Source organism: Gobius niger (genome assembly GCF_951799975.1).
Source record: "Gobius niger genome assembly, chromosome: 24".
NCBI classification, from domain to species: domain Eukaryota; kingdom Metazoa; phylum Chordata; class Actinopteri; order Gobiiformes; family Gobiidae; genus Gobius; species Gobius niger.
Window position 1 is genome coordinate 10,152,052 of NC_136875.1, and position 27,386 is coordinate 10,179,437.

Consider the following 27,386-nt stretch of genomic DNA (forward strand, 5'->3'; position numbering starts at 1 on the left):
GATTGAAAAAATCATAAAAAAAACAACAAAAATATGACAAAAATGTGGCGACGTGACGAAAATTTTCCATCACTTTTGTGGGTCTTAGCTTTCAAATGAGGCGTTACATTGTTGATCTCCAGTCGAGAAGCTTTTAGATTTGGGTAAAGCCTAGTATAAAAAAAAACATGAATCTAAAAGGAATTCCGTGGAGTATGGTGTGCCACAAGGTTCAATTTTGGGACCGTTATTATTTATTATTTATCTTAATGATTTTGCGTCTGTTTCTACGACCACCTTTCCAGTTCTTTTTGCTGATGATACCAATAAAAAAATAATAATAAAAAGCCGAACTGGGGAAAATGCACTCGTTAATGTTAAGGCGGGGGGTAAGAGGTTGAAATATGTATTTGTGGAAGTGTCACAATTACGCTAATTTGGGCCAGGCTGGTCAGAGTCCAGGGCTGTTTTTCAGTCCCAGTCCGCCCCTGGTAGTAGCGCTGTCGTAGTGGCAGATGTCGCAATAGTAGTAGCTTTAAATTACCGGACCCTCCCCTCCCGCTCGTCCCCGCCCAGGCCTCCCTCTGACCCCGCCTCCTTCTGCCCTGTCTGTCCCTTTTTCTCCCGAACGCTGATGTGTTACTAACTTTCTACAACCTCCCCGTCAAAATGTTCAACGTAGGCTCAAAATTCTGGCTACTTTTCCTCCTCGCCTTCCCCTGCGGCTTGGTGACCATCGGTAAGTTTTTTTTTGTTTAACTTCCAAAGCTTTAACGATATTATTCCAGTGCAGAAAAGCTGTGTATAGACGTTCAAATAACACATTGACGTGGCAGCTGTCCGTGCAAAAAAAAGAAAAAGACAGAAAAGAAAAGGAAAGCCATGTATGTTCGATTTGCAATACAAGGAAACACACGCCGTACATTTCGCTTCTTCGGATTTACGCAGTTGGTTGACTTTTACGCACGACTCGTAATGACTTAAGTCTCGCGCTGTCCCTTCTTTCTTCGTCGTTGCCGCAAACCTTTTGAGATTGCCTCTCAAAATGTGTCGCAGGATGTCAGATATTGGTGTTAAATAAACTTGAGTGAAGTTGGGAGTTTGGGTTTGGGGTGTTGTAGTAAAAAGGGGGTCACGCTCAGAGACACGTCACCAAAGTTAACCTTATCGAGGGTGACGTGATCGCGGCGACTGCAGCGTTTCAACCGCTTTAAACAAAAGATTAATAAAGCGATGAGTGGGACTGTGGTCACTTTTGTTACATTATGTTTTAATTATACTTATTGGTCAGGTCTAGGTGTTCTTAAATGTGCTGAATGGCCAGGTTTTTCCATCGATGGATTTTCTTCTTTCCTGATGGCGCGCGCATTTGCCAAAAAAGACTACGCCAGGTTAAAATTGAGTATGTTTCAGTAGCTTGAGACATTATTTTCACAAATATATTGGCAACCTACTGCAAATCCAAACCTTAACCCCATTGAGTATCTTTTGGACGTAGAAGGCTTCGCACAGTGGTTCGAGTCTCCCATCATCAATACAAGATCTTGGGGGAAGATCGATGCAAGATGGATGTTGTTCTATAAGAAAATCATTATAGATTGATTTACATGGATAACATCTGCAACTTTATTATAATTTATCTATACATTTTACGATACATATGTCAGCGGTTCCCACGCTTTTCGTCTTATGTACCCCAGAAAAGTCAATTTGTACTCTGTGTACCCCGTACCTCGAGGCTGATGATGATTATTAAGAAAAACTAAAACTGCTATTTTATTAGTAAATGTTCTGTGTTCAACATAAAGCTAATATAGTCTTACATTCATGCATTTGTAATTCCAATTAACATAGCATTTCCTTTCAAAATGATGTATAATGGCGTTCAAGTTCACCTTCTTTTTACTCCCTGCTAAGTCCTTGAGTAGCCCAAGCGGTCCCCGTACCCCTGGTTGGGAAACACTGATGATAAACAAACACATAAGTCAAAAAGAAAAAGTTGTTTTATTCCCAAATAAGTGACCTACTTTAGCTTAATCTTTACCTGTTTAATGGATCGTCTATATCTCACTCTTTATTCAGTTGGATTAAGATTAAGGTAATAATATAGTAATAACCACTGTTAAGTTTGTAAAGCAAAATTTCTAACATTTCCAGCCACGGTCACTGTTTTTATAGCATAATAGTTATTGAAATGTCACGTCATATTCATCATCATTTATCTGCGTGTCTTTCTCTGCTCAGCTCGCGTCGGCGCTGACTCCGTTGAGGACTCGGACCCAGATGTGGCCGTAGACGAGGAAGAGGAGGAGGAAGACGTGGTGGAGGAGGATCAGCTGCAGCAAACCGTGAGTTTAAAGGAATAGGCCACCGTTTTTACATACTGAGATATGTTCTTACCTTAGCTTTGACGAGTTCTTTAGGACCTGTCTGATCTTCACCCGTGCCTTCAATCGCGTAAACACAGCGCAGACGGCGTTAGCATTTAGCCTCTCCCCCTCTCCACTATAGCTCCAAAACTGGTCAAGATAGAAGCTTCCGCACAGTAAAGTGAAGATTACTGCGCGGATTTCGAACTACTCCTGGTATTATTACGCCTTACAATATAGTCCCCCCTTTTATCCGCTTAGAAAATCCACATTGTTTAATTTTGTGTAATTATACTTTGTAGTGGAACACTTCACGTAACCATATTTAAATAGGGAAAACGTGGAAGAGCTTGGTAGCTTCTATCTTGACCAGTTTTGGAGCTATAGATAGAAACCATATTGCGGACGACTGGCTTGATAATAGAGTTTGTAACTGCTTTCATTCAGGAGGAAGAAGAGGAGGAAGAAGAAGAGGTGTCTGACCAATCGCCGACCTCTCACCCTGACGCCGACACCACCATCATCTTCACCACCGGAGAAGGTACGAATGGGGTTAAGTCTGATGTAGCTGAAGTGCTGTTCTGTCCAGGATAAGCTTCAGATCTGACATTACAGCCTTATGTCATCTCCACGCTCATCAGATCCGCTGTGTAGTCGTGACATGAACCTCTACTTTTACTGAGACTTCTAGAGAGAATGAATAGCCCAAATGGCAGTTCACTGTTTAGCCATGAGGGGGCAGTGCGGTTTTAGACAAAATATACTAAAATAATACAGTAAAAACATCATGTGTACAGTCATGAAAAGTTGGTTTGGTCTTTAGTTGCACTTTATTTAACTCGAGATTCAGAATCTCTATTTCAAGGGAGTTCTGGCCTGAGAGGGAACCTATTGTGTATGTTTTGGGAGCTCCAGTGATACATGAGTTTAGGCCATTGTGGAGATTTTCAGCCCTCCATGTATGGATAAGGAAAAACAATCAGTCAGCTACCAAGCAAACCTGCCTACCCCAGTTCTGCTACAAGATTACTGAGTCATTTTTTTTTTCGTCCTTCAGAGTTTCCAGCTAATGAGATCGTTCGGTTCCTGGTCGGATTCACAAACAAAGGAAGTCAGGAATTCAGCGTCCAGTCATTGGAGGCGTCTTTCCGCTACCCCCAGGACTTCCAGTTCTACATCCAGAATGTGAGTACAGGCAGAATGTGGATCGCCGGAGCCAAAAGCGTGGACCTTGATTTGAAATGCTTGTCCTCAGTTCACGGCGCTCCCTCTGAACTCTGTGGTGAAGCCTGAGGGTCAAGCCACGTTCGAGTACTCCTTCGTCCCGGCGCAGCCCATGGCCGGACGCCCCTTCGGCCTCGTCATCCTGCTCAACTATCTCGACACAGAGGTACACCGCTCAGGAACGCTCTCTCCCACACAGTGTGGCGCCATTTTGATTTGAAATACACAACACATTTTTTGTGTTGGATTCTTGTGATTAAAAACAAAACACTGGGTATCAAGTACCCGGAAATCAACCAATTCCAACATCAGGGACATCATTGCAATATTTCAGTGTTAAATGACCTGGATGTGTTAAATCTAACACACTGTTGTCACAATACAACACTTTGATGTTCAGTAAGATACGGTCTTATTGGTTATAATACTGTTTGCACTACAATTACTAGTGCAGTAGTTGTAGTACTATGACACAGGTTTGTTAACATGCTATTAAATACCTCATTTGAAGGCTTTCCTTCACTTGCACTAATGAGGACTGGAAATGGGTCCGTTTATGCCCGGTTTTATCTGGTTTTAGTTGATGCATTTGAGCGGAGCGGTGGCGCAGTGGTTAGCGCTTGTGCTTCACAGAAAGAAATCCCCAGGTTCAATCCCCAGGCCGGACGGGGCCTTTCTGTGTGCAGTTCTCATGCTCTTCCTATGCTTGTATAGGTTTACTCCGGGAGCTCTGCTCTACCTTACCACTAAAAACAAACATGTATAATAGACCAGGGTCAATGATGTGAGAATGAACGGTAATGGTCAGTCTACAGTCGACCCCCAAGGGGCAGCTCTGGCTACAAACGTAGTTTACCACCACCGTGTGTGCAGTGAATATACATTGTCCCATGTAAAGCGCTACATATAAAGGTGCTACATATAAAGTCCTTTCCCAGCCATCTGGTAAACAAAAACAAATAACTTTTTCATTAGGTAAAATTCTTTTTAATTATGAATAGATCAAGTTTGCAATTGCAATATTTGCATTGCTTTGTCTTATGTTTGAGACACATGTTTGTGAAACTTTTACAAATAAATGTTACCTTACCTTTAAACATCAACACTTTTTCTCCTTGTAAAAGTGGGGGCCGAGCCTCCACAGTGGCTCAAACTGAAGCTTTGCTTTGAAAGACTAGTAGTGCTCTTAATCAAGATAAATTATTTTAACAGGAGTTGAGGTCTTTCTTCTGCGCAGCAATATTTCTTAAATTCATCTGGGATATCTGTTGGAGAGCCAGACTTGGCCCCCAGGCCTGACATTTCCTACCCCTTTGCTGTTGGCAATTTAGTGACAGATTCTGAAAAATAGAAAGTTGTTTTAGGAAGCATTTCTCAAGCTGTTTGTATGATGCAAGAGTTGCAACGGCAATGACACAGAGCTTAAGGACATTTATTTCTTATTTTAATTGCCAGATTTCAGAAAACAGTGTTCTCTCTTCACTGACTGTGAAATACTTTTGCACAGGGCAACTCTTTCCAGACGGCCATCTACAACCAGACTGTGACCATCATCGAGAAAGAAGAGGGTCTGGACGGAGAGACGTACGGAAACACTCAACACAATACAATATGCAGCATTATTGCTAACAGCACGTAGGAAGGGGCGACACAATGAATCACATGGATCTTATCTTGAACCTTATATAATGGGAGAGGTGTGAAGCTGTCAGTTCACTGATAATTGCTGCCTGTTGTTGACATCAGCTCATAGAGATGTCTAGTTTTCATATGTAAAAAGGTTAATAAGTTAATAAGTAGTTGAGAAATATCTTTTATAAAGTTTAATTTATCGTTTGTCATGATTAGTAGATTTCTTTGCCTCTTGGCACTTTTACTGCTGTATTTTTATTTCCTCATAAATTGCCTCAACCATATCTATTTGCATATATAATTAGGGTCAGCCGTTATGTGGAGTAATGCATTTTCAGGTTTTATTGAACGTTCCTCTTTGTCTCTATTTTCAGAATCTTCATGTACATCTTCCTGATCGGACTGGTGGCTTTGATGGTCTTTGCCGTGTACCAGCTTCTGGAGACCAGAACGGTATGTTACATTAGGAGGAGAAGAGCCACAGTACTCACTCGCCACAGTGTCAGAGTGAAGGCTAGTGAGATCGCAAATGAACGTACAAACCAGGTGTTTTCAGACTCGTGGGGCAGGTATCTGTCTGAAGAGAAAGAGAGGGAGCCCAGGCGTTCTGGATTAGCAAAAAAGGGTATTTTTTATTTACAGCGTCATGTTACACTTGTTTCTCCTATCCTGATAGACTAAAGAGCCTGTGTGTCTGTCGTGCAGTGTTCAGAGGGTTGTAAGCTGCGATTTGCTGCTCACAATGAACGAACTACTGAAAAGCGAATAATGTTTTTACTCTGTGAAAATAGATCAAATCAAAGTCAGTCGCACAGTGTGATTTGATGATGTCCAGTTAGGTTATTAGGTCTTCTAGCAATGATGGCCTGTGTGTTATTTCATACCTGATGGTTTCGGCTGCGACTGTGGCCTTCCTCAGAGGCGTCGAGTGACACACAGGTCCAGCTACAAGAACATCGTGTCATCAGTGTGATTTGATGAGTAATTTGGCACGTTCAGAGTCATCTCTAAAATCCCTCGGTGTAAGCCTAGCTTCAGCGGTTCTACAAAGCTGTACATTATCAGCGGCCTGAGTTAAGCCTGGGGCTCCTCTGTGGAAATGTGAGCGGTCAATTACAGACAGAGATGTTGCAGAGGCTGTTCATCCTAATATCAAAATCCATCACCAAACCCGTCATGAGTGTGTTATACAGCACCATGAACCAAGAAGCACGTAAACATGCTCAGCTCAATGGTGGTTGTTGAAAGTTTCTGTTTTGTGTTTTGTGTTTTTTTTATATTTTGGGCTTTATTGGACACACTACAAAAAGTCAATATCAAGCATTGGCTTGAATGACTTGAATTGAGGAAATGTATCTTGTTTTGAGCGGTTTTCACTCATTTAGACACTTTTCCTGATCGGACCCAGTTTCCTTTGCTTGTTTGAGGACATTTCACACCAGTTCTAGGGTAAATCTCGCTTGAAATAAGAAAGTAAATTTGCCAATGAGATAAGACCAATTTTCTTACCCCATTGGCAAAGAAAATGACCTGAAATAAGGACGAAATGTATCGAAACATCTCAGAACAAGTGAAATAATCTAGGACAAACGCCCAACAACTTCTTAACTAGTCAAAACAACAAAAAATTGGATTATTATGCTCAAACTGAGATGTTTATACTGATCTAGTTAAATGTGCAGGGGCATTCCAGAGTGAGGGGGGATGAAGAGCAGGAAGGCGACGTCCAGCACATTGTCAGTAGTTGGGACACAGCAGTTATATTGGAGGAGTGACCTCTAGTTCTAGTTCTCCAACACAAAAGACCACAAGTCCTTATCACTTTCTGTTCCAAAGTTATGTCCGAAAATCTGTGATGTTTTAGATGGCGGGAGCATGGGGTTCAATTCAGTGCCCTCTCCAGCAGATGGTGCCCTCGGTGGCCACTTGGGTCTCCTATGCCCCGGACCGGCCCTTGGTGTAGTTTACAAAATCCCGGAGCTCTTTCGCCCCTCCACACACCAGCAGGACTCTCCTCATATTGATTGAAAAAGTATATCCATGTCTTGCAACGGAACCAAACCTGGCTTATGAGATCTGCCCCTATAGAGAAAGCGACCCAGCCTCGTAGTAAGGCTGAAAATAAGGTCCGCCCCCCAAAAATACCCCAGTAATCCAGCTTCATAGTCCAGGCCTGTAATCCCGTCGCCTCTGCTCTGTGTCCACTAACATGCCCCATATCTGACGTGTGAAATGGTTTGTGTTTCGCAGAGAAAGCGTCTGTCTGCGAAGGTGGAGAAAGGCACGGGCAACATGAGCGACGTGGACATCAGCTGGATCCCTCAGGAGACGCTCAACGCGATGAGTAAGCCTGACACGGTCACCGGGCAATTACAGATCCATCCCCGTCACCCATCTGTCCAACATACAAGCAGAGTTTGCGCTAATTGCCCTTTACAATGTTATGACACGACATCACATGACCTCTTCGCTTTTCCCTCGACGCATCCGCTTTTCTATTCTCATGCCGTCTTCGGGTATCAATATTGCACGAGTCCATCGCTCATGTTTACGCCTTGTGTTGCAGACAAGGCCTCGCCGAAAACATCTCCGCGGAAGAGAGCCAAGAGGGCGGCCGGCACGGATCAATAGAGCTCTCCCGTTCAAGTCCATCAACGCCGAGGCTTTCAATGGCCAGTCCTCAATCACTGTAACTTAATGCCCCACTTACGACGGAGGCGCATTTCAAGTTGTTTTTGCGGCCAATTCTGAGGGAGAGCCCTTTTATTTTCTGCCCACTGCGAGAAAGGATCATCTTGGTTTGAAAAAATGTATTCTGGTTTATTTGGGGGTTTGGGACAACTTGGCTTTTGTATTTTTCTTTGTACTGTTTGGATAATCACTATTTCTGGACTCCCTTTACACCTCGTGTTATGGTTCATTCCGTTCTGGCCTGTTACATTTTAGTCCTTGTCTTCTTCTTCTTTTCTCAATTCTTAGCTTCACTCAGTGAGTTTGAATCTTGGAAAAGGACCACAGATTTTGAGATTAAACAAAAGTAGATTTGACAAACTTGTAACTACACTTCTATTCAACCATGATGTTCTAACTTAAAATCATTTAACAGGCCTTTATAATGGGGGTGTCCAAATGTGGTCCTCAGGATTAAAGCAGTACTAAGTAACGTGTTTACCTTAATAAATCCTTTTCGTAGTCCCTGTGGGGGTAATACAAGTGTTTATGGGATGATTGGAGGGTCTTTCATCTCCCCCTGGTGTCTCTGGACAGAAAACCATGTTTGCAACTTGACTGCCACCGGTCCGGAGCCACCAATACACACTCATGGAATCACGAAGAAGAAGCTAACATGCTAACGGGCAAAGCTAACTGAGGGCTAACGTCACTTTAAACAGTATTTACAGCCAGGTTTGAGTGAAAAAACATATTTCCATTGTATAATTGGATGCACAGTAACCCTCTCTCCCTTCGCCTTTCCTGTCAGCGTAGTATTTACTCTCCAAGACAATTAATAATGTTAAAAAATCGTAACTAGGGGGAAGAGTTACTTAGTACTGCTTTAAAACTTCAGAAAGTAACATTTTGTTGTGCTACAGAGCTTTTATTGCGTCCCCAAGCCTAAATAAACGTGTGGGGGCAGTGTATATTATGCTAACTGCTAACAGTTTTGAGCATTTCATCGGTTTTATTATGTTGTATTCTCGTCAAAACAAGCAAAAACCTTCGTGGCTCAGCTGCTTTACGTTTTTAACCACAGACAGTACATCGACGTTATACTACATAAACTACAAAGGCAAAGATGTCCAAGTATTTAAACAATGAAACCTGAATTCCATAATATAGCGCGAGCCGTTTGTGGATGTCGTAACACTAAGAGTTTCAATTTTCAAGGGAGTCTTAGCAAACAGTGTTGTGCTTTTTGAGCCTGTTTTGCGATCAGTCAGTGTTGTTGAGATGCAAGAATAATTCTACGCTAACGTTGAAAGTATTTATGTCGTAATAAGGGATTTGTGAACATCAGGGCATTCGTAGTTCTCAGTTTTGCTTTCATTTTTCAATTTTGTCGGCTGTAAAAAAAAAAAAAAGAGGGAGAGAGTGGTACGAAATGGGAAATGTCTGAAATCATTCCAACTTTATAAATAATAATGACACCATTGTGCCTTAAGTTGCAGTTGCCTATGTAGGAAACCTGGCCGGCTGCAGCTGTAAAAGCAGTGTTTAAAGTTATTGTTTTTTCTAAAGTGTTTCAATAAAAAAAAAAAAGTGGATTCCCAGAAAACAGCCTGACTCCCTTTGTGTTCACTGCAACATTAGAAGGACATTTGACATTTCTGTGGCTTGTATGTGCCTAATAATGCAACACAAATCCAGCTGAAATACGAAATGGGAAGCTTCCTTCTGCACGGTGCACGTTTGATGTACCAAATGTATGTTTTTTTGGAAGCTGACAGCGATCTGACTCTCTTCAAACTGCGGGTTGGATGTGTATTTGCGCTGAGGAGCTTGCAGGAAGTGTTGTCTTTTGTGTCATAAATATTGCATTAGACTGCTCTCTTTCTGTTAGCCTTTTTGCCCCCAAATCCTTTCAGACGTTTTAGTGCAAAAAGCCCGGCTAAATGTCATGTCGAAGTATCATCACTTGAATGGGCTCGTCCCTAATGGTTACTTTATTTATAGGCCTATTCAAAATGAACGCATGTTAAGATGAAAGAAAAAGATTATTGTGCTGAGTTTGGACTTTGAGAAGTGCAACTTTATTGTGTTCTGGAAGTGAGTGGAAAATGGTTCAGATTAAGTTGATTTTGACGTGTGTTTCTCATGAATCATATAAAGCCATATTTATAATAACGGCTTACGCTTGTATTGCAGTTTACAAGTTAGTTAGTCATTATTCACATTATTATCACATTTTCTTCAGTTCGGCTTTACCCAAATCTTAAAGCTTCTCGACTGGAGCTTACAGCCTATTGGACAGTGTAATAGGAGAGTGACAATATATCGATTTTTCCGATATATCGTGATATTTTGCGGGACGATGCTATGTCGATACTTGATGACGTCATGCATGTTGGTCATACCGCCTTTGCTCTGCCCAATCCCGTCAGACCTTGGAAGCTACATCTCCTGTAAACACTGAGGGAGCCTGAGATTGTGAGCTTTGTACATCACAACTGCTGCGTAAACATCAACAAGATCATGCAATTTTAAGATATTTAGTCTAATAAAAAGTGGATTTGTTGGAGCCAAGTATTCTGCATGGCTGATCACTCTAACTGCTTTCTTTTGCAATAAAAAGATAGGTTGTATATTAGTTTTACAGGTATTCCCCCATGTTTCCACGCAACAGCTAAGGTGTGGAAGGATGAGGGAATTGTACAGTATATATAATGCGTTTTGATTCACAGAGGTTTTTCATTTTACATAGTATGGCAATAATTTTAGAAATTTTAGAAGCTTTCAGATTTGGGCAAAGCCAAACTGGAAAAAATGTGCTTAGTTCATGCGGGGGTTAAGAGGTTAATTCACGGCACACTTGATGCAAGGAGTCACAGCTGCCCCGAGGTAGTTTGCCGGAAGTGAGGCAATACTGATCTGTGTTGTCAGCCCAACCACTGACACACATTGCAGTCACACACAGGCAAAGTGAGGGAAGTGTGAGACCTAAACATTTCATCTTCTGAAACACCGAAGAGGCACCGAGAGCCCCCACACCTGCAGCACAGTGCAGGCGTCACAAGAGGAGCCACAGGAAACAAAAAAAGTGACAAACAAGGAGGTATCCGGGCAAGACTCACAGCTCCCTGCTATTGTTCTGGCTAATGGACGTTCACTGAAAACAGATTAACCCCAGCCAGCCAGGTTTCCCTCCTGGGTGCATCGGTTTCCACCAACCTCAAAAAACATGGTTGGCCCAAAGTGGCGATGCGGCTCAGGACTAACCCCCGTCACTGAACGGTTGTGCATAGACTTTGTGGACTGGTGTGAGCGCAACCACCTGTGCTTGAACACCAGTAAGACAAAGGAGATGGTGATCGACTTCACGAGGAAGCCACTACCGCACACACCGCTGAACATCCAGGGGGAGGACATTGAGGAGGTGGCCAAAGTCGCCTCCACCTTCTGAGGAGACTGAGGTCCTTCGGAGTGAGCAGGCTTCTTTATGACTCTGTGGTGGCCTCTGCTCTCCACTACGCTGCCGTGTGCTGGGCCCCGGGCAGCACAGAGCGGGACAAGAACAGACTGAACAAGCGGGTCAGGAGGACCAGCTCCGTCCTGGGCTGCCCCCTGGACTCTGTGGAGGAGGTGAGGGACAGGAGGGTGTTAGCCAAGCTCACCTCCATCATGGACAACACCTCCCACCCACTGCACGGGACTGTAGAAGAGCTGAGCAGCTCTCTCAGTGGCAGACTGAGACACCCTCAGTGCAGGACGGAGCGCTACCGCAAAGCCTTCATCCCCACTGCTGTCAGACTGAACAATAAGACTGTGAAGTAACATGTGCAATAATCTCTGTATCAGCTGCACTTTACTCCCTGTACCAGCATCACTTATTGACATCCTGCACTAGGACTGTAACTTTACACCCCGACATTTTACTTATATGACCTGTTTTTATCCTATTTTTATTGTTGTTGTTCACCTATTGTTGTATTTCTGCTTTGCTTGTTGTACATGGGATGCCTCGTTTTTATTCTATTTAACTGGTTGCACATTTTCCTGTCTGTTTTTGCACAACTCTGAGTGATCTTCTTGAACGCCGACTGTAACAAGTGAATTTCTCCATTGTGAGATCAATAAAGGATTATCTTATCTTATCTTATCTTATCTTATCTTATCTTACAATGACAAATAAAGCACATACTTACGTAAACAAAACAAAAAAATAGACATTGATGTTTTCTTTCTTTCTTTTTCCTGTAACGCCCTGCATGCCTCCTAAAAAATAATAATAATACATAAAATATAATAAAAATGAATAAAAAAATCTGGGGTGCGCATGTTATCAATACCGTAAACACAGCCCTGCGGTGCCTCCGATCTCGCGCCGTAAGTATCGTACAAAAGGCGCACCCAAAAAATGTCACGTCGAGGCGCCTCCGTGAACTTAAGGTGGTGCCGCTGTTGACGCTGCGGGTGAAACCTGGAGGGAGGGAGCGGGGAGAAGGAGGAGGAGAGGGAGGAGAGGGAGGAGGAGGAGAGGAGCTGTCCGGCGCTGAAGAAGAGCCAGAAACGCGGGGGGATGAGCTCACACGCACCGGGGGGCAGGTAACGTCACTACCACCAGCATCAGCATCAGCGGCGGCAGCGGCAGCGGAGACAGGGCCGCGCGGTACCAAATCATCGATCCGCGCGCATTCATTTTTCCTCTTCCCCCCACCTTTTTTTCCTCTCTTTTTTTTTCTTTTCCTGTCACCGATCTCACTTTGATCATAAAAAAAGAGAGAGAGAAACTGTAGCCGCCACCACCACGTATGGATCGAAGCCAACTAACGCGCCCCTCCTCGTGACTCGCCGTGGTTGCCGCTTGTTTTAGCCAGCCGTGCCTCTTCTCTGAGATGGGATATGTCGACGCAGAGGAAGACGGGAGGTGTTCTAGCGATTGCCTTAGGTGAGATACCCCCCCCACACACACCTCTGTCATCTATTTTTGTGTGTGTTTATGAGAGAAAATCGCCGCTGTAGTCGCTGTCACTCGGTCATTTGCGGTCTTTTTTTCGTGTTATGAATGAGTATACGGCGTGGCGCTTGTCGGTAACGCGTGATACAATACGGTAGTAGCGTCTCCCTTCATACACACACCCACTATGCACAGCCTTCAAGAGCATGGGGTGCAGGCAGATACTACTACCACGCTATCGAATTACAGGTGTTGTTTTTTTTTTGTTCTTCCCAAAGTGAGTGTTTTTCAATGCTAAAAAGACACTGCAGGCAAAACTGTTTCCCTCTTTGAAATTGTGTGTCAATTAGCTCTGAGCTTTCATCAGGAAACAGATAAGACCAGTTTGGTTCTGTTTGTTTCACTGTATCAACTTTCCTCGTAAATTTGTCGGGTATTCAGCTCATTTTTGTAGCTTTTTTGTCGTTTTTTGGGAAATTTTTTGTCAATTTTTTAATCACATTTTTGTCAAATTTTTGTCATTTTCTTTTCAAATTTTTATCACATTTTTGTCACATTTTTGTCATTTTTTCGTCACATTTTTGTCACATTTTTGTCATTTTTTTGTCATTTTTTCGTCAAATCTTTGTAATTTTCTTGTCAAATTTTTATCACATTTTTGTCACATTTTTGTCATTTTTTGTCACATTTTTGTCATTTTTTCGTCACATTTTTGTCATTTTTTTGTCACATTTTTGTCACATTTTTGTCATTTTTTTGTCACATTTTTGTCATTTTTTCGTCACATTTTTGTCATTTTTTCGTCACATTTCTGCCATTTTTTGTCACATTTTTGTCATTTTTTTGTCACATTTTTGTCATTTTTTCGTCACATTTCTGCCTTTTTTTGTCACATTTTTGTCATTTTTTTGTCACATTTTTGTCATTTTTTCGTCACATTTTTGTCATTTTTTTGTCACATTTTTGTCACATTTTTGTCATTTTTTTGTCACATTTTTGTAATTTTTTCGTCACATTTTGGTCATTTTTTTGTCAAATTTTTGTCATTTTTTCGTCACATTTTTGTCATTTTTTCGTCACATTTCTGCCTTTTTTTGTCACATTTTTGTCATTTTTTTGTCACAGTTTTGTCATTTTTTTGTCACATTTTTGTCACATTTTTGTCACATTTTTGTCACATTTTTCCGTCAATTTTTTGTCATTTTCTTGTTAAATTTTTATCACATTTTTGTCACATTTTTGTCATTCAATTTTGAAATTGTGTGTCAATCAGCTCTGTGCTTTCATCAGGAAGCAGATAAGACCAATTTTGTTCTGTTTGTTTCACTGTATCAACTTTCCTCGTGAATTTATGTGGAGAACAATGATTTTAAAGTCTTGCCTGTGCCTTAAATCAGCAGAGTATACAGACATCAACATTGCCAGCCTTGATATCGTGTTTCTTGTCAGATTTATTAAGCTTTTGACCCCAAAAAGGGATTAAAAATGGTATTAGATTGTAATTTTCATTTCGTTTAGGCTTATGCTTTAGTCATGCATTTTAACCTCTTAACTCCCGCCTGAACCGAGAGGTTATTTTTCCTCACGTTATCAGATTTTTTTTTTTCCATCATGTTTTTGTTGGGTGTTCAACTCAATTTGTAACTTTTTTGTCATTTTTTTGGTCCATTTTTTGTCAATTTTTATCACATTTTTATTACATTTTTGTCACATTTTTGTCATTTTTTTTGTCATTTTTTTGTCATTTTTTTGTCATTTTTTTGTCATTTTTTCGTCATTTTTTCGTCATTTTCTCGTCAAATTTTTATCACATTTTTGTCACATTTTTGTCACATTTTTCTCATTTTTTGTCATTTTTTGGTCCATTTTTTGTCAATTTTTATCACATTTTTGTCATTTTTTCGTCATTTTTTCGTCATTTTTTCGTCACATTTTTGTCATTTTCTTGTCAAATTTTTATCACATTTTTGTCACATTTTTGTCATTATTTGTAATTTTTTAGCCTTTTTTTTTGGTCCATTTTTTGTCAATTTTTATCACATTTTTGTCATTTTTTTGTCAAATTTTTATCACATTTTTTGTCATTTTTTCATCACATTTTTGTCAATTTCTTGTGACATTTTTGTGACATTTCCATCATTGTTTTCGTCTCAGTTTTGTTGCTATTTTCACCCCTTTTTTCCTAACCTTTCGGATTGCGGTAAAGCCAAACTGGAGAAAATGTGCTCGGTTCAGGTGGGAGGCATTTTCCAGGTTTACACACGGTTAACGTGCAGATTAGCCGTACTTTAGTCCATTTCAGATGTATTTAAGATCAGGTTTAGCCTTGATTCAATGTTTATCCAAGTTGATCCACTGCTGTATCTAATATATCAACTAAATATCCACCAGTCTGGCTCCATCCATCCCACAAATATTGGCTTTTTCAACACAAAGAAAAAAAAATATTTCTTGCATTATTCTACAGCAGAGGTTTAAAAGGGATATCTCCAAATAAAGCAAAAAATATAATAAAATCCTTGCCTTATTTTACATTCAAAGTTGTCAAATCTATTCAAATCTGTTCAATCTATTCTGTCTTCTTCACGCTTGTCTCCTCTAACACCGACTCAAGGCCAAGGTTTGGTGGTTTTATCCATGAAATGCCACACGGAAACCCTCTCATTTTGCTCTCTGCACAGGACCTCGCATTATCTACTCGCTGTCTTTGTGAAGAATCACTGTGTCATTGGTATTGAAATGAATTCGGCGCTTTTGTTCTGCCTGCTGTTTGCGTGTTTGCAGCGCTTCTGTGCCTGGCGGCGTGCGGACAGGCCGTGGATCCGAGGTGTGAAAACGTCTATAAAGACTTCTCTGAATGTGTGCTGCAGCTGGGGCAGAGCATGGACAACTACCAGGAGAACGTCACCAGCGAGAGGGGCGTGGAGGCCGTGTGCGAGTAAGGCTTATTGTGTGTGTTTTACGCGTCACGCTGTTCCGAGCTGGCCTATACCGACTGTTTCGCCCTTTGTTTTCCCCGCACGTTGTGTTTCCCCGCGTCTTTAAGGCAGAGCGACTGAGACGGATTGTTAATTAAACCGTTACTGGCAGCGCACCATCTGAAAAAGTCCACACAAAGTCATTTTCGGAACAAAGTGGTGAGGGATTGATCGAGCGCGGCGACGAAACAGACTCGAAGCTACAAAACACAACACAGCAGGCCAAGATTAAATGAGGACATGATTATGTTTGCGATGATGGCTTTAGAATTAACTAAATTAAAGTGTAACTGCGGCACAATCGGGCCGAAATAAGGCCGGAAACCAGACTGAGAATAAGCCTAAATCTAAAAAACTAGAACTAAAACGGGACTGGCCTCGATCTACAACCAAGAATACAACACTACCTTAAAGGAATAGGCCACCGTTTTTACATACTGAGATATGTTCTTACCTTAGCTTTGACGAGTTCTTTAGGACCTGTCTGATCTTCACCCGTGCCTTCAGTCACGTAGGCACGGGTGAAGATCAGACAGGTCCTAAAGAACTCTAGTCTCGCCAACCAGACCCGCTTCTTTACAGAAGAGGGTCTGGCAACACTCCATTACACGCTTTCAAAGGAAGTGACGCAGCGATATGGAGCCTACCGACCAATCAGCCGACCAATCAGAGCAGCTCCCTGAACGGGCGTCACGTTGTTGCGCCTTTGTTTTGTAGTTTTTCAACACAAGCAACCACTTCACGTAATGCTCCGTATGCTTGTATTCTTAAGTTTTTCTGACATAAACGACAGAAGTCATTTACTGAACTCCGTGTGGCAGGAGTGCCATTGTTAATGTCCGAATGACAACAACTTTCTTGTCACTGTTTCTGTCGTCACATCTGCTATGTTCTCATTGGCTGCTCTGCGCTTCGGTTGTCCCACATTAGTCCCGCCTCAAGCAGTAGCTTTTCTACGATAGGGTCGCCAGACTAGTCTCCTGTTTATTAATTAATAAACATCGGAGATTAGTCTGGATGCCAGGCTAAAAGAACTCGTCAAAGCTAAGGTAAGAACATATCTCAGTATGTAAAAACGGTAGCCTATTCCTTTAAAGATATTAATCTCAAACACATTTTTTCACCACCTTTCACTGTTTTGGTTAGAAAATACAATACACAATATTGATCTAAAACAGCTGAAACAAAATGTCCAGTAATTTCACCTGACTGTAAGTCCCTCCTACCTTACCTCACCTATGGTGAGTGTTTTTACTTCGCAATTACAGTACAGATCACATGTGTGAAACACAAGGCCTGTGGGCCAAATCCGGCCCGCAACATGATTTAATCCGTCCCCTAAAACTAAGTCTCTCGCCCATTCCTGTTCTCATAACCAGAATGCTCACTCCAGCCTCCAGCCAGGGGGCATCTTAAATTTAAAAAAGGAAAGAATTCCTAGGACTAGGACTTATTGTGCATCTAAACTTGGACCGTTCCAGGTCTAAATGAGGTATTAATAAAGTCTAAATGAAACCAGGTCTAAAATAGGTCTCAAAAAGGAGTGGCTGAAAGAAATGTAGAGATACTGTATTGTATGTGTAAACCTAAAGTAAACAATGTCTAGACCAAACAGGACTTAACCAGGTTTACAGTATGTTAGATCTAATTTAAAACCAAACAATGGCTGAAATAAACAAGAACAGAAGACTAAAACTTGGACTCAACCAGTTCCGCCCAGTATTACACCAGGTCTGAACTAGTTTGAAAAAAGACTGCACAATGACAGAAGTGAACTTGGACAGAAACCAAAACTGAAAATGAGGATTTAACCAGGTTTAGATCAGAGCTAAACCAAAACTAAGCAAGGGCTGAACCCGCTCTGTACCTGGACTGAACCGGGGCCTAGACGTCGGCCCAGCTCAGTCGGATAAACCCTGATCGCAGGAGACAGAGGCAGATGCCACAGTCTCAGAGGGCAGTGCAGATATGAATGGAGCGGAGCCACTGTAGTCCATAATTTATGACTTTGCAGCAGCGATAATGAAATTCCAGGACGCCTCTGTCGTTGTCGCTGCGCACAGACCCTGAAACGACTCTGTCTCACTTTATTAGAGATTTACACATAAGCCCCTAGCTCAAAACTGCCATGCTATTCCCAATATCACATGCTATCTGCGGAGCGTAAAAGGAATATGACTGCAATGAAAGTACAAGATCAATTGGACTTACCTCAATCTGTTTTCCCTTTAGAGCTTTAGCCAACTTAACAGAAAAGACAATGTAAGCACACACAAAAAAGTGATCTTCAATATAAAATAATCCTTGCAATTTCAAAAGCTGAAATAACATAGAAACTACTCATAAGAAAATGAAGTTCGGATTTTCTCCTCTACTTAAACACTTTCTTTTTAACCTCCTACCACCCGCCTAAACCAAATGCATTCTGTCCTCTTTGGCTGTTATATGGGCCTGTGTAACACCTCATTTGAAAGCTAAGACCCACAAAACTGATCTTTTTCCTCGCGTTGTTGCTGTGTTGAGTCACCTTTTTTTGTGTGTTTTTTTTAATTATTTTGGTCACTTTTGTTGAATTTTTGTAATTTTTTTAAGTTTTTGTCACATTTTTGTTGAATTTTTGTCCATTTTTTGTTGAGTTTTTGTCACATTTTTGTTGAATTTTTGTCACATTTTTGTTGAATTTTTGTAATTTTTTTTGTTGAGTTTTTGTCACATTTTTGTTGAATTTTTGTCACTTTTTGGTTGAGTTTTTGTCATTTTTTTGTTGAGTTTTTGTCATTTTTTTGTTCAGTTTTTGTCATTTTTTTGTTCAGTTTTTGTCATTTTTTTGTTGAGTTTTTGTCACATTTTTGTTTAATTTTTGTCACTTTGTGGTTGAGTTTTTGTCACATTTTTGTTGAATATTTGTCACTTTTTGGTTGAGTTTTTGTCACATCTTTGTTGAATTTTTGTCATTTTTTTGTTGAATTTTTGTCCCATTTTTGTTGAGTTTTTGTCACATTTTTGTTGAATTTTTGTCACATTTTTGTTGAATTTTTGTCACATTTTTGTTGCGTTTACGTCCTCGTTTTCTTCTCATTTTTTGTGGCTGTTTTGGTGCTTTTTTCCCAAGAAGCTTTTTGATTAGGGTAAAGCCAAACTGGAGAAAATGGGATCCGTTCAGGTGGGAGTTAAGAGGTTAAGGAAAAGTTACATTTATTAAACCAGTTGGATTTTCTCTGCTTTGTGCCATGAAGTCAAAACAGCAAAACAAAAGTCGAAACAGATACTTAAATGGGAGGAGCACAAGAAAGTGTTGGTTGTTGTATATATATATATTTATTTATTATACATGTTTAATCTGGTCGCTAGTGCAGTGCATTTGCAGTGCAGCTCAGTTGTACTGCTGAAGTAATCCCATTATGCACATATATTGATTGGTTGTTGGCGGTTACATCAAATCGATAGCTCTATATTTATCTTCTGTCAGTGATATGTAAATTCTTATATCATGCCTTAATGTAGACTTGAGATGAAAATTGTTAATATACAAACCAAAACAGAAAAAAAAGGGCCCCCAAACAAACCCCTGGGGAACCCCATGTCTTGCTAGTTTTTGAGAAAAATCTATTTAAAATGTGTGTAGAACAGGGGTGTCCAAACTTTTTTCATGGGGGGCCGCATATTGAAGCGTACACGGGGTGAAGGGCCGTAGATCAGAAGTTAGTGCCGCAAAACCTTCTACTAGCAGAGGTTTAAATTGTGCCCCACACCTCTATTTAAGCTTAAAACCTTCATGCCAGCTCTGTCTCACAATAAAAGGTTAGTTGTTTGGTTAGAATTGTATAGAATTATTACATTTCAAATAAAAAGGTCCATCTCTGGTGATGTGAACCGGTACAGCAAGAAGGCGGAGGGCCACATTTGGACACCCCTGGTGTAGAATTATCATGGTTTGTTATGTATGCTATCATTAGCATTTTATTTACATGTGCAACAACTGATATCTAATTTGGTGTACCACTGCCACTACCCCATCATATCGGGGAAAAAAAGTGTTTTTTTCTTGGTTCACATTGTGTTCTAAGAGAGATAAGATAAGATAAGATAATACTTTATTGATCTCACAATGGAGAAATTCACTTGTTACAGTCGGCGTTCAAGAAGATCACGCAAAGACAGACAGGAAAATGTGCAACCAGTAAAATAGAATAAAAACGAGGTATCCCGTGTACAACAAGCAGCAGAAATACAACAATAGGTGAGCAGCAACAATAAGAATAGGATAAAAACTAGAACAGGTCATATAAGTAAAATGTCGGGGTGTAAAGTTACAGTCCTAGTGCAGGATGTCAATAAGTGATGCTGGTACAGGGAATAAAGTGCAGCTGATACAGAGATTATTGCACATGTTACTTCACAGTCTTATTGTACAGTCTGACAGCAGTGGGGATGAAGGCTTCTGTCCTAATATTTCCATTTAGGTCCATTTAACTCCATTTTGAACCCTGTTTGCGCTGATTTATAGTTCCATTTCAGTCCTATTGTGGTACTTTTAAAACTGGTGATTTATTGTGCTCATTTTGTTTTTATCTCCCACAAAGCCACTGGGAAAACTTCCACACCTGCGCCCTCACCGCTCTCTCCGACTGCCAGGAGGAGGTGAGCTCGATCTGGGAGACGCTGCGCCAGGACTCCAAGCAAATGCGGTTCCAGGGCAGCCTGTTCGACCTGTGCAGCCAGAGCGCCTCCCCCAGGATCAGCGCTCCTCTCTGGGCCGCCGCGCTGCCGCTGCTGGGCCTGCTCCTGGAGCTGAGCGCACCGGACTGGGGAGGGGTATAGGAGAGGGGTGTAGGAGAGGGTAGGATGGGGAGGTGAGTGAAGGTAGTGGTTTGTTTTTGACACTGAATTTGGGTGGCAGATTTGGACGCGTACGCATTTTTTGGACACAGAAGTTTTGCAGTGATATTAAAGCACAAGAAAATAAATTCAGCAATAAGTTACTTCTGCTTGGGACAGTCTGATAAGGAGGCTTTGTACTATATCAACAATAAATAGGTACACACGAGTAACTTCGCTAGTTCTACATCAAGCTCGGGTAAATCGTTTATTTCTTGTAGTAGAGTCAATCTCCTTTTCCACTTTAGGCTGATATTTATGCAGCAATTTCAGACTGTCTTGAAAAGGAAGCAGGGATTTAGACTTCCGTGTTAGCGATTATATTTTATTATCAAGAGCACATGCGGTTTTTGTCACAAATGCTGTGTTTGTAATGTGTGGGCAAGTAGAAAGTTACTCTACTACAAGACAATAAATAGATTACATCAGTTTTAAAGGGGGGGTATTATGCAAAATCGACTTTTTCAAGCTTTGCATCATGTTATTATGTCATTCCCTCATTAAAAACTGAAGTGTTGCCTTGGCACGTTCACGTATTTTTGAGTAATCTGTAAAAACTCTGATGGCGGCCATTTTAGGGATAGGTTTGCCTGAGTCCTCCTAGGAACGCCCCCACCTCTTGGAGACGCCTCCGAGCTTTAATCAGAGGTTCTTAAAGAGACAGAGGCCTATTTCAAGACATTCACTGCAGCCATTTTGAGAGAGCAATTTTATATGAGGCAGTTATTCTAATTTACTGCGTTTACAGACCAACAGAAGGTTTGGTCATCATTGTAGTGTGATATAGACTGGTGCTATGTGATTGAAAAAAGCATAATACCCCCTCTTTAAGTTTCAAAAGATTGAAGGTCCTATGATAGTCCCCTGGGGAACCCCATTTCAAGGCATTTGATTGCAATTTTTTGCCCAAAGAATAGCCTTAAATACAAAGTTAGACTGTGGTTGATTTAAACATGCACAAAGCTTGACTTAGAGTGAAGAAAAACATGAAAATCAGACAACAAAATTCTCTAGCACAAACAGATATGGGAAGAAAAAAAGGTTAGTATCGAAATTGCCAAATGAACTAAGGACGTTCTTCTGAATTTTCTTTTTTCAGTTGCCAATTTCGGTTCTCTAACGTTCACCGCGCACAATCGTTCACACAAATTCAGCGTCAAAAAAAAATACATAGGCCCATTTGTTCGGGGGGAAAGACACAAAACTACCTTCGTACGCAACGGTTTCAAAAATGGTGCCGTCGTCCTCTTGAGCACAGAAAACAAACCTAAAGCCAAGGATTTTCGGAGCGCTTGAATGTTTTGATAAGGATTTTGTCAGACGCACAGCCACAGATGCCCAGCACACGCAGCAGCCGGCTGATGGACGTTTCAGACCCGTGAGTCATTTTGGAAGTGTAGCTGTTCATCTGTGGCTATGCATCACCGAAGCGAAACCCGGGGTGGACAGCGTTTTTATGTTCCAATTTATGTAAAAAAAAAAAAAGAAATTCTGTACAATATGGTCAAAACACGACAACTCTGCAATAATGAATGGCTCCGTAATGCTTTTTTTTTCCAATAGCTGATTTTACTGTTATTTTTTATCTAGCATTGTGATCCAGTTACATTGTTGATTTCCTGTATTATGTTAATAAGATGCCTCTGGGTATTGCATCCACCCCGCCGCTGTTTCAATGTATTATAATGTTAAATATTAATGTTCTTTTTGGCAAAATGGACACAAATATATATATATATATTCACGCATGTGTTATAGTGGCCCTGAAGGGAAAGTCACCGCTGTAAATTATTTAAATAACAAATGGTAAACAAAAACCAATAAAATGAATAGAATTGCAAATTTCACAAATAAGTTATCTGGAAAATGAAATACTAATATTTTTTTGCTCTTTGCCATTTGTTATTAAAAAGAAAAACACTTTGATTTACCTTCCCTTTTATAATTTTAAGCGATACTGAGCACATTTGATTTCCACAATTTCAATTGGTTTTCCACGTTTCCCGAACGAAGCGAACCTCAAAATTAGCAGTGCTCGAGTCAGTGACAATCAGCCTGTTTAGTAAAGTCTTTGTACAAACTGCTCTCCCTTCTCGCTCCAGGCCGCTGTGGTCCTTTGGCTGCTGTAAGACACCAAAAACATGTATGACAACTTCACTTTGTGTGTTTTAGCCCCATCTTCAGCTACTGTTTTTATGGACAAGATGATCCGATGTTGCTTAAGTGGCATCTATGGCATGTCTAGTGGCAGAATAAGTCTAAAACATAGATTTTCCTTTGTACTTTCGTCATTGTACTTACATGCACTGGCCACCTTATTAGGTACAGACATCTTCACTGCATACTGTCAAGGAATAAGACATAGTGCAACATTACTACGTATTTAGATGAAATGAATTAGATGTACCTAGTATTGTGGCCGCTGAGTCCAAATCGCTTACAACTGTACTAGCCATAGAGAGTGTGCAATAGTCTAAACAGTCTAAACAAGAGCTTATTTTTGTAAATGAGCGAAACAAGCAAATTGGTGAGTCTATGTGGAATTTACAGTATTTGTTTCATTCTTTTAATTGGTCTAAAATGCTGTATTTTGGAATCAAAGCTATGTGATAGCAATACGAGCAGGTGTAAAAGTTACACAGCCATATTCTATCCCGAATTGTAGAATTTGAATCGACAAACTCTGCAATAATCGCTTTTTTTTTTTGTAATTCCAAAATTGTTGCTGTCAGGAAGGTAAAAAATGAAATGTTGCACTTTGGTGTTGTCACATGAAATATTTCACCTTTGTAAATTGGATAAGGCGTCATGTTATCACGAGAATCATCTATGATATGAGCACATGCTTATTTGTCATCGATCAATTCTGACAAGGATAAGCTGTCTAAAAACAACAACATTAAAATGATGCTTTAGGACACCTTGGCCTTGACTTAAAATGATGACTATGCGTTAAAGCAGTACTAAGTAACGTGTTTACCTTAATAAATCCTTTCCGTAGTCCCTGTGGGGGTAATACAAGTGTTTATGGGATAATTGGAGGGTCTTCCATCTCCCCCTGGTGTCTCTGGCCAGAAAACCATGTTTGCAACTTGACTGCCACCGGTCCGGAGCCACCAATACACACTAATGAAATCACAAAGAAGAAGCTAACAGGCTAACGGGCAAAGCTAACTGCGGGCTAACGTCACTTTAAACAGTATTTACAGCCAAGTTTGAGTGAAAAAAAATATTTCCATTGTATAATTGGATGCACAGTAACCCTCTCTCCCTTCGCCTTTCCTGTCAGTGTAGTATTTACTCTCCAAGACAATTAATAAGTTAAAACATCGTAACTTGCTGCGACACCTGCAGTTGCGCTTATGGCCTCTAGGGGGAAGAGTTACTTGGTACTGCTTTAAGGAAATATCGCTGGATTTTCCGACGTAATAAAATGTAGTTATACAATACGCCAGCAGAGGGCACTGCTTCTAACTACATGTGCGAATATCTACAGCATCTTTTCCTGACCTGGCAGCACTTTTTAAAATTCATTTTCAATCCCAGTATTGAAAATGAAACTGTCCAGCTCGTGTTCACTAACATCCCCCTGTCCTTCCTCACAAATGCATGATCCTTTCTGTAAATCTTGAACGTGATTCAGAAACCGGACAGTCCGTTGATGTTGCTTGTTTTTGAACTGTGCATGCTAGTTCGGCTCCTTGCTCCTTCCTTCGACCGCCATCGAAATCGGCATGTTCGTTCTTGCTGTTTCTTAGTTTTTCCCCACGAAGTATTGTCGGTAGCATTGTCGTTCATTCACTGTTCACGATGGTGTTTGCGTTGAAAAATAGTCGTCTCTAATTAAAAAACGCATGAGCAATATATTGACAGGACTGTATTAAAGCAAATGCTGTTGAAGAAGCATGAAGTAACGCCATAGGAAAACAAGCCTAGTAACGATTTGTACTGGATTTCAGACCGTTTGAAAATGCTTTAGTGTCGTGTTGGTGTTATTTCAGTTTGCGAACAGATGCACTCGATTTACAATAAAGCAATATTTGGCAGAGTTACATATGTGTTTGTACAAATAAAGCACCATGTTTTAAGTAAATGTGTGTGTTTTTTATAGTTTGTAATACGTCTCCCTTGAGAAACTATTTGTACAGCATCGGCATATACTCTAGTCAAGCATTCCTCATCATTTGTTGCTCATTTAGGTACAAGATTATTACTCAGACTGTGAGTATGTTGAGGTCTCGCAAGGTCCTACATCCCCTAACCCTTTCACTATGTGGCACAGTGGTTACTGCACTCATGGTTCACAGCGAGAAGGTCTTGGGTTTGATCCCCTGGCCGGAGTTTGCATGTTCTCCCTGTGTTTATGTAGGTTTCCTCCAGGTGCTCCGGTTTTCCCTACAACTAAAAACATGCACAATACGCCAGGTTGAGTGAGAGCGTGTTTGTGACACAACAAATAGAAATGAGCAAATGGCTGCAAATGAACATGCACTGTCCAGACCGAATGGACAAAGAAAGAAAGAAAATCAAAGTTCAGGCTCCGGCTAATGGTGCATTCCAGGCAACTTGTTACTGGTGTCTTACCGACTTGAAAACTTATAACCTCAGAGTGTTCCAGCTGAAAGAAGTCGTATGTAAACAAAATGCTAATGTTACAACAGTTACATAATACGATGCTAACGTCATATGAAGGTTTTTCCACGCCAGATATAATATAAAACATGTTACAAAATGTTAAATGTTGAAATTTGTGGCTATAAGAAACATTCACTTGACTGATGCAGTGGTTTGGTTACGGATTAAGGGGAGACACTACAGGCAAAACTCAATTTTTTCAGTTTTCAGGTTTGGGGCCAAATTGGTCTCTGAACATAAAAGCTTTCAAACGGAAACAGAAAATATCCCGAATCTTCACAAAACATGTTTAAATATTGCGCTGATTCAATGTTCCCCCATAGACTTATATGGGAGAACACAATTTCAAGGGACTTTTTCTTAAAACACATTTTTCTGTCATTGTGGCGACACTATGTCCACGTCAGTCGGACCTAAAGACTTCAAATTTTCCAGCCTTGGACTGAACAATATTTGGAAGATTTTTTCAGAGGGATTTTTTATTATTTAATCCCTAAGCCCCATTTATTGAGTTTTGAATGTCAACAAATAAGGCGAAAACTACATTTTTACAATTTTTTCCACTAAAAACAGCGTATTTTAAAACTAAACAAGAAATCCAAAATCCCCTCTGAAAAAGTCTTGGCAACTCATTTATCAATAAAATGAAACCATACATTTGAATGTAGCTCTTTCCATTATTCAGATTTCGTCCCCGAAAAGATGTGAAATTTGGGGCATTTTTAGGCATAAAACACCTTTTTTTATATGAAAACATAAAATGACAGAAAACTTGCAATGTATTTTTTTCTCACATTTATGCCAGTGATCTATAGCAAAAGTTTCAAATTGATATCTGTAAATATACATTTTTTCCCTATTCCCCTGCAGTGTTTCGCCTTAATCATTACATACAGTCCTCCACTAGCCGCCATTACTGCCTTCATCTCGTATCTGAACTCGGATCAGTCTGGACATCTCCGAGTTTACAAGTCGGAATTACCACTTCAAGTTGCGTTTCTAGGCGTTTTTCCTAATGGGAGGTGGGAAATTTACACGTTCCCAGTTGAACGGAACGCACCACAAATATACCATCATTACCATCATACCGTAATTTTCTCCATAGACTTTTCGAATTTCGATTAGTTTTAAAGTACGATTTATTAAAAGGACAATTCCAAATAATTGTTAATGGTGTGAAATGCTTTTATAACTTTAATCTTTTTTAAAGGGGCGATATCGTTAGCCACATAGCATAACTGCATAACTAAGTCATTTTGTATCGTTAAAATGGCAATAAGAGAAAAATAATGTGTTTTCAATAAAACGTCTTTATAAATGTTTTCCAAAATCAAAACAAAAATGAGTTAGGCAATTATGCTCTGTGGCTAACGATATGCTAGTTGGCCATTTTATGCTCACTACTGCCACCACAGGTCTTCTGCGTAACTGCACCTTCTATATTAAGCTCGTGCGTGACGATTTCGGACCCGAAGTAACAACTTTTTGAGTGACAGTGCAGGATTTTAGACGCAGTTGTGGTAAACAGGTCTGGGCTCATTCTACACATTAGGACATTGCTGGAACATGTAGGGGGAGGAAAATACTTAGTTTTTTAACATTTTTAAACTCTGTATAGTCCCTTTAATCATTCCAGCCTAATATTATCTAGCCACAGGGATTAAGAAGAAGAAGAAGAAGAAGAAGAAAAATAATAATAATAAGAAGAAGAAGAAGAAGCAGAAGAAGAAGAAGAAGAAGAAGAAGAAGAAGAAGAATGAGAAGAAGAAGAAGAAAAATAATAATAAAAATAATAATAATAATAATACCCACAATTTTATCTTCAACATTGCAGCTGTAAGTGAGTCAGAGCATTTTGCATTTAAAGATGTGTTATAGAAGCAGAGAAAACTCAGGTAATACTGATTTTTTTACAATTTGCAACGGCTACAGTAAATTGCAAAACATGGCATCACTGCACAAAATCACTCTTCACAAAATGTACTGTAAGATCCTTCTAATTTTAGCTTCTAATTTGAGGTTTTCCTTGAGCTAAACGCAGTAACGAGCATCTCACTCATTATCTCTGTCCCATCT

General features: G+C 40.4%; 3 protein-coding genes across 4 annotated transcripts in view; 2 read left to right on the plus strand and 1 right to left on the minus strand.

Annotated features, from left to right (window-relative positions):
- Positions 1-13,016, minus strand: part of LOC306982279 (engulfment and cell motility protein 2) — an 85,295-nt gene extending 72,279 nt beyond the window's left edge. Inside the window, exon 1 of the mRNA XM_079582172.1 lies at positions 13,013-13,016. The gene's annotated coding sequence lies outside the window, so the exon portion shown is untranslated. The remainder of the gene's footprint in view (positions 1-13,012) is intronic.
- On the plus strand, positions 557-9,480 carry LOC306982562 (translocon-associated protein subunit alpha-like). The gene is made up of 9 exons (XM_079582534.1): positions 557-718; positions 2,224-2,327; positions 2,796-2,889; positions 3,406-3,533; positions 3,604-3,738; positions 5,080-5,156; positions 5,579-5,657; positions 7,455-7,548; positions 7,771-9,480. Exons 1-9 carry the CDS (start codon positions 649-651, stop codon positions 7,833-7,835), a joined length of 846 nt encoding a protein of 281 aa, XP_079438660.1. The 5' UTR covers positions 557-648; the 3' UTR covers positions 7,836-9,480.
- On the plus strand, positions 12,574-23,375 carry LOC306982321 (neuritin-A-like). 2 transcript variants are annotated; one of them, XM_079582237.1, is made up of 4 exons: positions 12,574-12,810; positions 15,604-15,757; positions 20,381-20,637; positions 22,778-23,375. In XM_079582237.1, the coding sequence occupies exons 1-3, from the start codon at positions 12,765-12,767 to the stop codon at positions 20,616-20,618; spliced, it is 438 nt and encodes a 145-aa protein (XP_079438363.1). In that variant the 5' UTR covers positions 12,574-12,764; the 3' UTR covers positions 20,619-20,637; positions 22,778-23,375. The 2 variants fall into 2 exon arrangements, with proteins under 2 accessions (XP_079438363.1, XP_079438362.1); XM_079582236.1 differs by lacking the exon at positions 22,778-23,375 and having other exon boundaries at positions 20,381-20,700.
- The last annotated feature ends 4,011 nt before the right edge of the window (positions 23,376-27,386 follow it).